This window comes from Doryrhamphus excisus, linkage group LG7, assembly GCF_037039965.1.
Source record: "Doryrhamphus excisus strain RoL-2023G ecotype Guam linkage group LG7, RoL_Dexc_Guam_v1.1, whole genome shotgun sequence".
Lineage (NCBI taxonomy): Eukaryota > Metazoa > Chordata > Actinopteri > Syngnathiformes > Syngnathidae > Doryrhamphus > Doryrhamphus excisus.
Window position 1 is genome coordinate 13,134,505 of NC_136363.1, and position 9,350 is coordinate 13,143,854.

The 9,350-nt window shown below is 41.8% G+C and overlaps 1 protein-coding gene across 3 annotated transcripts in view; it reads left to right on the top strand.

Moving 5' to 3' along the window:
• Positions 1-9,083, top strand: part of syngap1a (synaptic Ras GTPase activating protein 1a) — a 31,009-nt gene extending 21,926 nt beyond the window's left edge. For 2 of the 3 annotated variants that reach the window (XM_058047949.2, XM_058047951.2), the window contains 6 exons: positions 71-643; positions 1,646-2,146; positions 2,265-2,411; positions 2,806-3,017; positions 4,611-4,683; positions 6,114-9,083. In XM_058047949.2, coding sequence (XP_057903932.2) covers positions 71-643; positions 1,646-2,146; positions 2,265-2,411; positions 2,806-3,017; positions 4,611-4,683; positions 6,114-6,152 — 1,545 coding nt within the window. In that variant the 3' untranslated portion in view covers positions 6,153-9,083. The remainder of the gene's footprint in view (positions 1-70; positions 644-1,645; positions 2,147-2,264; positions 2,412-2,805; positions 3,018-4,610; positions 4,684-6,113) is intronic. The other variant, XM_058047950.2, reaches the window with a different exon arrangement.
• The last annotated feature ends 267 nt before the right edge of the window (positions 9,084-9,350 follow it).

Genomic DNA, 9,350 nt, shown 5'->3' on the forward strand with positions numbered 1-9,350 from the left:
ACATATGAAGAGGTGAATTACTGCACACAGGTCACTGATTATATTGTTTTCTTGTTGTTCTTGTACTCAGGTACACAGTGTGAACAAGAGTGTGTCCATGATGGACCTTCAAGACTCACGCATGAACAGCATTTCCAACTTGAACTCTGTGGGAGACATGCTGACCTCCTCACAGGCCTCCATCGCTGGCTTAGGCCATAGTTTCAGCAACCTGGGCGGTCCTCTGCGCATGGGCGGGCACCTTCCCAGCGGCTCGGCGGGGTCCGGCTTGAGGTTGAGCCAGATGGGTCACATTGGCGGCCCCACCGAATCCATCTCCCAGCAGCAGCAGCAGGCGGCGGCGGCCATGCACTACCCCTTGTCTTTCCAGAACCCTCTCTTCCACCTCGCTGCCCAAAACTCACCGGCGCAGCATCCTCCCCCACCGCTCCTCCTCGCCCCGGAGCCAGAGAATGGCCACCACGACTATGTGCCGGCGTTCGGCAACAACGCTTTCTCCCGCAGCGAGGACTTGTCGGCCCTGCGCTCTCAGAACAGCCTGGTGCAGCCCAGCATCGTCCACTCACACAGCTACAGTGATGACTTCAGCCGGCAGAACCAGAACAATGACTTTGTCTGGCATCAGCTGTCACTGCAGGTGCAGGTAGGAAATGCTTCACTTTGAATAATATGCATGCACAAACAAAAGTGCTTGTTGGTTTCAGGCAAAATATATATTCATTCTGGTACATCTGCACATTCTAATGAGATCTAGTATGGAAATTCCATTATATGATATGAAGATAGACACTTTGAAGATGTTTATTATTGTGGTTTGTAGTTTGCTATAGTGTATCTGAGTACCGTTAATAAGGTTACCTTATTATAATATGCAGTTGTACACCTCTGCAAACAAAAATCCCAATAACAAATTAATACGTCTCAAAACGCCAGTCAAAACTGATCATTATTCATGTGAAGGTAGAATCTTGGACTCAGCTCTAGGACTGGAACTCATTAGAATGTGTAGGCGCTGACTAGAAAATGAAGTTTTTGCCAGCTTGCCAGCTGCCGTACATGCTGTACTTGCAGGAATAAATGTAAGAGTACATATTCTTTTTGACCTCCATCCTTCTGTGCTAGCATCTTGCTTCCTAGCGACTGAAGCTCTTAATCTTAAGCATATGAAGTAAATATACTGGATAGCTTGAGAGAGTGGTACTGTTACTCCGGCTGGTCATTAACAGGATGTAAATTGCAGTGGTTCTAATGCTAACGTCATGTACTGCCATGTACTGTACTGCTGCCCCGAGCTATTTCTGGCCCTCTGCGTGGGCTGTGATGGAACAAACATCTCCAGCCTCTTTTTTTGGTTTGTTTTGTTTGTTAACGCAGTCTGTGCTTTTTCTTGATTAACTAATTATTGGCTTTGTGTTGGCCTTTTTATTTAACCACATTCAGCCATTACACTTACACTATGTTATACTGGAAGATAAGAGTTGGACCCTCTTCTGGGAAGACTTCGGGGTATGTTTTTGGAGGTCAGAGGTCAGGGGTTGACCTGGTCCTAATGGGGTCAGATGAGGTCAGACCTCCAGCCTTCTTTGGTTACACCACCAGGGACCATTGAAAGGGATCTTATCTTTCTGGATTTCTCTGTGCTCAGGAGTCCCTCCAGCAGCAGCACATGATGGGCGTCACGTCCCAGACAGGCACTGGCACAGGTACACCCGCCTCCTTGGCCACGCCTCCTACCACTGTTCACCCCGGGCGCCAGTCCTCCATTGCGCCACAGCTCCTCAAGTCCCAGCGCTCCATCAACACTCCAGCCACCGCTACGCCTCCAAAAGCCCGACCCCAGAGCAGGAACCTCCTCCTAGACTCTTCCGACACCAACTTCAGCGGCAGTCAGCCGAAACGTCAGCAGTCGCAACAGCAGCATCAGCAACAACCACAACAACAACTGCAGACGCAGCAACAGGAGACACAGATGCCTGTGACGGACAGTCCAGCTCCCGGGTTGCCGTTCCAGACGAGCTCCGCCAAGGAGAACCAGGTTCCGTCTACGGCCGCTGAGGAGTCAACAGACACGCCCACAAAAAGCAACAAAAAATCTCAGCAGCTGCAGCCTCCACAGCAGCATCTCCTCAAGCCGGTGGTCAATAAGGTCAGCTCTTATTTCACCTTGGTCCCTGGTTTTGGTTCTAGTTTGGTTCTGCGCTAGTCTGCTAAATAACAAGATGTAAACATTTAACCTTCAAAACAGAATTTTTGTGATGTTTCAGGGTTCCCAGTCCAACTTGAACGAACGGACAGTGGCCTGGGTGTCCAACATGCCACACCTCTCTGCCGACATCGAGAGTCTGCGACCCGACCGTGAGGGTCAACTCAAGGAGTACTCCAAAAGCATGGATGAATCCCGCTTGGAGAGGGTCAGCAAACTTACTGTCTTCTGCCTTATACACCGTATACGCGTAAAACAATGGCGTGTGGTGCATACTGAAAAAATGATAATAGTAACAAATAGTAATATAAAATAGTAATATAAAAAAATATATATATTACACTGCCATGGCAACACACATAGTAGCTGAAATCTGATTGGACTAAAAAACATAAACATACACTACTGGAAGCAATGCAGCCAAGCAACACGCTACAAAATAATAGTTGGCTGGGAATAAATGCACTAAATGTCATGGAACAAATACTAGAATGTAAGTTTTAGATGTAGTAGGTCAGTGCTTCTGATGGCGTTTAAGCCAGCAGAGAAGGCCTCGCTGACCGAACACCACAGAATTACCACAGTATTTTTTCCCTCTCCAGGTAAAGGAGTACGAGGAGGAGATCCACTCCTTGAAGGAGCGTCTGAAAATGTCTCATCGCAAGCTGGAGGAGTACGAGCAGCGGCTCCTGTCGCAGGAGCAGCAGACAAGCAAGATCTTGCAGCAGTACCAGTGCCGCCTGGAGGACAGCGAGCGGCGCCTCAAGCAGCAGCAGATGGAGAAGGATTCTCAAATCAAAGGCATCATCAACAGGTGACGGTTGAGCTCGAGGGGGAAAAATGTCGACTGACACATTTTTTTTAACCTGCTGTCAATCCCAACACACAAAATAAATTTGTTGGTGTTTGTGAGCGTGTCAGCACCGGCTGTTGAAAGCCGGATGTGTGTCTAATAACAACAACACGCAAGACGAGATTCATCGGGAAAAAGTGGGATGATTCACAAAGAAAGTGCTATAATAGAATAACTAATCTATAACTAATAACTAATCTATTTCTGACTTTTAATGTATAGTTAAACATTTTGGGAAACTTGGACGCATTCACAGCATCAAAAGTCATATAGCTTAGCATAACATAAAGCATACCAAGTAACTTGATCACAGCTCTGCATGATTTAACATCATAACATGCCTTACTAAGTATCCAGAGTACATTATACTAAGCGATAAATAAGATATCTCACCATATAATGGGGCAATATCAACTATGATGTATCCTACATTCGCCGGACGTAGCATTAGGTACACCTACCTCATGATATCCAATACAAGAAGCAGTCATTGGTTTTACATTTATACACGGTGGAACCTCGGTTCACGTATGTTTTGGTTTACATTGAAAATGTACGCAAAAGTTTTGCTCTGTGTACATTTTCCAGGTTGTGTACAATATATTGTATGTATAATATATATATAGGACATAGAGTCCAACTGTGTTTGCATGGGGTTTGTTTTTCACACACACACACACACACACACACACACACACAAAAAATCACCAAAAATCCCTGTTAGCATCGTGTTAGCATGGAAACCGCACCCGGAAGTCACTGTCCCCCGTCGATGGCATCATCAGGTGCTGACTAGTTACACCAAGTCTCTGCTTTTCTTATTGATCATGGCGGCAAAATAATCCACAATGGAACCAAAGGAAGTTGCAAGCGGCAACATTTTGATGAAAAAGGTGAGAAACTATTGAAGTCCAAGAAAACAAATCATGGCAAAACACAAAGCTGGTGTCCGTGTGGATTTTTGGGGGGATCTCTGTGGATCTCTGCTCCTCCCTGGCCGCATTAACTGTTCATTTATCCTGTTCCTTCGTCATGTATATGCGTGTCAAATTGTTTTCTGCATATAAAACGATAATTGTACAACTATTAATAAGTGTTTTGTGTGAGTGTCCGGGAGTAATTAATTGGATTTGCATTATTTCTTATGTGAAAAAAATGTATGGAGTTAGAGTATGTTTCACTTTGAGTTGGACCTTCTATAATGGATTAATGATGCTAACTGAGGTTTCAGTGTATTCAGCAGCACCCACAACAATGCCCATCCAACTATAAAGTGACACCTCCTCTCCATGATTAGCATATTGTCATACAGCTCTTGTATTGGATCTCATTACTTAGTGCAAGTGTGCCTAATGAAACCGCTGGTGAGCGTACGTTCATACCGGAAAGCATATAGCCGGAGCGGATTGTACACACAAAACACAGCATGCCAAGACCTTAATATCATCAAAAGGCCACATGCAGACATAGTACATACCTACACTCAACCTGAAGAAACAGCGGCTTCGTCATTCTATTTTTGTCAAGCGTTTGTTTCTATTTCCCTGTTGTCAGACTCATGGCTGTGGAAGATGAGCTGAGAGGGGGTGCCATTCCTGATATTAAGCCTCGAATCCTCACAGACCAGGTTTGTGCCTGAGTCTACACATATATATTTATATATATTTACTTCTCTTACCATCGCCACTTGCTCAAAAGCACTGCATCATTCTCCACGTCACATTTGCCAGTCAGTGCATCAAAACTACATGTCACATCCTCAAACGCAGCTGGATGCTTTGTGTACAGAGGCCGATTGAGTGTGTTGCTTTCTTTGAAGGAATATCAAGCCCTCAGCACCAACTCTGGATATTATGTCTTGCAGTATATATTACTCGTTGCACGAGTGACTCACCAGTGCCGCCAGGCCGCAAGGCCGTCGTGTCTTGGCTCTTTGGCAGCAATGACAGCTCACGTCACTTTGGGTTGAGTGTCGAGATATTCCTTCAAGAGGGAGGGAGTCTTGTTCATGTGTTGGTGTCAACTGTGTTCAAAGGGGAAAGAAATCAATAAATGAAGCGGTATTTCAACATTTTGGTATCTAAGTGCTCCTCTTGCCAAGAATCAGAGGGGGATATTTGCGTGACTTACGTTTGTTACGCAAGGTCCAACACAAGCTTGAAGAAATTTCATGAGCCATGGTGCACCAATGGCCCCTGGATAGTTGTAGACTTGGCACTATTAATGAATTATTCTGAATACAATTGTCCCTCCTTTATCACGGTTAATTAGTTCCACACCCGACCCCCTGTAAGTGAATTTCAGTGAAGTAGAATCTATATTAATATATGGAATATTTTTGTAGTTTGACCACAGAAAACCTGTTTGTCTTTCAAAATACATTTTTACCATTATTTGAGCACCGTAGACATGAAATAACACCACTATAGTCACCTTTACACTCCAATTATTGTTTGTTTACAGCACATCGCTAATGCACAGGCTACGGGATCACTGCAGGGACACAAGAGACGGCCACGGCTGCATAGCATGCTAACAAGCCTCAAATTTATTTTTTCAAAACTTAAGAAAGGGTTTCAAATGGGTGGGGAAGAAAGACAAAGTAAGAAGCCAAAAACACACGGAGGCAAACCGTTTTTCACTTTGTCATGTCAGACATGCCGCGGTTGACTACACTATATGTAGTATGACGGTAATGTGATGTGTCATCAATGTTTTGTGTCAGTACTTTTACCGAGTGGCCAGTATACTACAAATTACTTGTATTTCAATATTTTGAGACTAATACAAAACAGTAAAATTTTGAATAACCGTGATAGAGTGAGGGTGTGATATTTGAACTGTGATGTAGCGAGGGACCATAATGTGTTGTAATGCTAAAGATTGCCGTCTTGGGCCTTCATGCTAAACACACCAGGAATCTTGGGTGCTATCAATATTTGCTTCTACATCAGCAGTTCTTTTCCAAAATGTTGATTTATCGCACTACGCACGGCCACCTTAGCGATGCTGAATATTGAGCAGTGATTTGATTCCTTTCCTCTCCTTTCATTCCAGTCGATCAGCCAGGTCTATGGCGGCCTCCCAGGATCCTGACTGCCACTTCGAAAGCGACTAGGATCCGTGATGGTCATACAAGTGTGAGCAGACGCCCTCCTTGCTCACTGTGTCTCCACGACAACATCTACGGTACCACACAAGGATACTTGTCGCTATAAAAACTTTCAAAAGACCTCGACAATCACTTTATGACGGAGACCAATTTTGTACAAAGAATCACAAATTGAGGGTAAACCAATGCCTCATGAGGTGTTTCCTTAGCAGGAAGTGTTAAAAATGGACATTTGGGGATTTTTGCGGGCCGCAATGCAACCCTTCTTTTTTCAGGAGCTGCCGACAAAATGTAGAAAAAGCACAAAGTCCGCCCTGAACATGAATAGGCTGAACATCCTGTTTATATTTAATCCTTTAGTTACATATTATCATCGGTCGGCCTGACTTTGCTTTCCTGCATCTTTTTAATCGCACAATCATCCTTTTGAAACAAATTATAGCTGCTTATACTCAATTTCAAGCCTTTCCCTCTTTATTAGAATGCATTTCACTTATGAAAAGGAGAAAATAAATGCTAAAGTTGATATAATATTACAATCAGTGATCATGTCATAACGAAAAAGTAAAGTAGGTAAATAAATCCTGTACTAAACAAAGTAAACAGCTTATCTTACTAGGACAATTCAAGCTCCACTCCCAGCAGACTATAAAGCAGGGGTGTCCAAACATCCACTGAGAAATCACGTGACGCAGGGGCCAATTTGATATTTTATTTATAAACATCCCACATAAATATGCTAAGATGTTTCTATAAAATAGCTGTGTGTCATAGGTGACAATTACTTGGATATATATTTTATTTTGGAAAAAGGCTTGGTGTTTTTATGACTCATCAGTTATTGCACCCCCCCCCTTTTTTTGTTGGTAGAGTTCTTCTGTCATATTTTAAGCTGCGTACCGCATATGGCCCCCAGGTTGTTGGACACCCCTGCTGTAAGACGTCCTTTTCAGGTTTAAAAATGACAACTGTAAATGAGCTATCTTTGTGGAGGTGCAATAAAACAGTTATCCTGCCCTTTATGTTGCTAAACAGGGTGATTCCTACCTGCTTCCTGGATGTTAGCATCAGGTCGAAAAAATGATATATTAACAGTCCATCACGTCCTGCATTATCTCAATTTCTTTCCCAGCGGGGTGTGTAAGACTGTCCCTGTAAGTAAAGTGATGAAAAGTTGACGTGAACAAAACAGTACAGTATATCATAGCAAGTCATCTGTTGTGTTACTGATGTGCGATGGTTTTGCATGTGCTTTTTAAAAATGCAAAGATGGTTAAGTCACATATTATTCTGTTGTACCAAAAAAAAAAAAAAGACATTTTCTTGAACCAAACTGCCAAATTTATCTCTTGGCATCGATACAAGTAGGAAAGAAGTAGAAGGAGAACAAAGATGGCGTTCAGGTGCAGGATTAACACTGCCAAATATATAATACCAACGCCAGGTGTAACATTTGTATATTAAATGTCTTTTTGTAGTTAGGTGATGAACTAATGCTGTGTTGGTTACTGCGTATGTATGCGTCATTTATATTACCATGGCTGATATCATTCACTTAAACCTCTTGCCTTTAAAAAAATAACTTTTGCTTTCAACTATACAAAAGGTTTTATTTATGTTTGTTACCAGAAATGTATAGCATTAATGTTTAAACCCACTTGCCAACTTATTAGGCACACCTAGATAAAATGAATATTGTACGGTGGAATGCAACAGGGTCATTTATATTCAAAGCTAATAAAGTGGCGAGTGTTTATTTATTCTTCTATGTAAAACGTATTCTAATAATAATCAAAGACTAGGCCTTCAGGCATGAACTTGTAAACAGATTCTCTACTGTACATTATTATTCTTATTATTATTATTAACTCCTAAGGGTCTATAGTGCAATTCTGGGACGAGGCCTGACCAATACCAGGTTACAATTTAATTATTCTCTTTTCAAATGTGTTTATTTCGTTTGCTTTTTATTGTTTTCATTACTGGCCGAGTTCTACTCCATAATGTGGAAATATGTTATAGAAAGAATATGTTAAGCCCATGCATTCTTGGAGTCAAAGAGAAATTGTATACTATTTTTCCACAAATGTGGCTTCAATGTTGCTGTGCTATCAATTTATCCTTATTTTCCTGTTTTTTTCTTTCCAGTATTGTGTTTCAGTGCCGTTACCATCACATAAGTATGAGATTAACAGTATTTATCAAACTCTCAGGTGTTTGAGGAACACAGAGATGACCTTTACATTGTTTTCAGTGTCAAAAGCACAAAAAAATATATATGGAAAGAAAGTGAGCCGAAGAGCTCAACAGTTTTAAAAACAGTGTGCTAATACAAGCCCCACCTCCTCTATATGAACGATACAATTTGCACCTTGCCTTGGACTATTAAAGGAAAGAAATGAAGTAATTTTTTTGTTGAGAATAAAACAAGCGATGACAGACCTCATCGATTACATATAATATCTTGTATATTTTGAATACTACTCTCAATCAACTAGTGCAAACATATATTTACGTTTCTATAATGGATGTATAGAGTTTTAGAATAAAAATATTTTTTCTTGGCAGCTATTATCTGCACAATTGACTTCCTGTGCTACACGAAGGATCTTACAGAATTTGACTGACTTGATTTTGGCCGAGTGGATGTAATCATTTATTGACATTTAGTTTTGAAAGAAGCCATGCCCCATTGAGAAGCCATATCCTACAGTTCCCTGATGTGTTGTATGGTGGATGTTCAATGTGGATTTTTTCTTTGATTTAAAAATGCTATATTTATTGTAGGTATGACTGCGCTAATTATGATAATCGGTGTACGTGGATTGATATGATTTGTTATGTTTCAACTGAAGGAATGTAATCTTTTTTTCAGGTGATTTTTTTGGGTGATTTCAATAAAGTTTAAAGATAAATACCTTTTGGTCACTGTATCGGGTGCCAACGAGCACAAAGATCACAGTTCACCACATCTGACCACAGCTTGTAGCCGACGTGTGCAGTAGTAATAAACAACATTATCCTATGTAACCTGGTTTGCTGGGTAAAGAAGGACAACAGGACATTGTCCTTCCTTCAGGTGATAATGATTTGTGAGCTTGCTCTGGTTCGATGACGGTGGCAGCATCACACCCCAAACACGTCAGGGTGATGCTCTCTCCAGTCTACAACACTCAGGACTA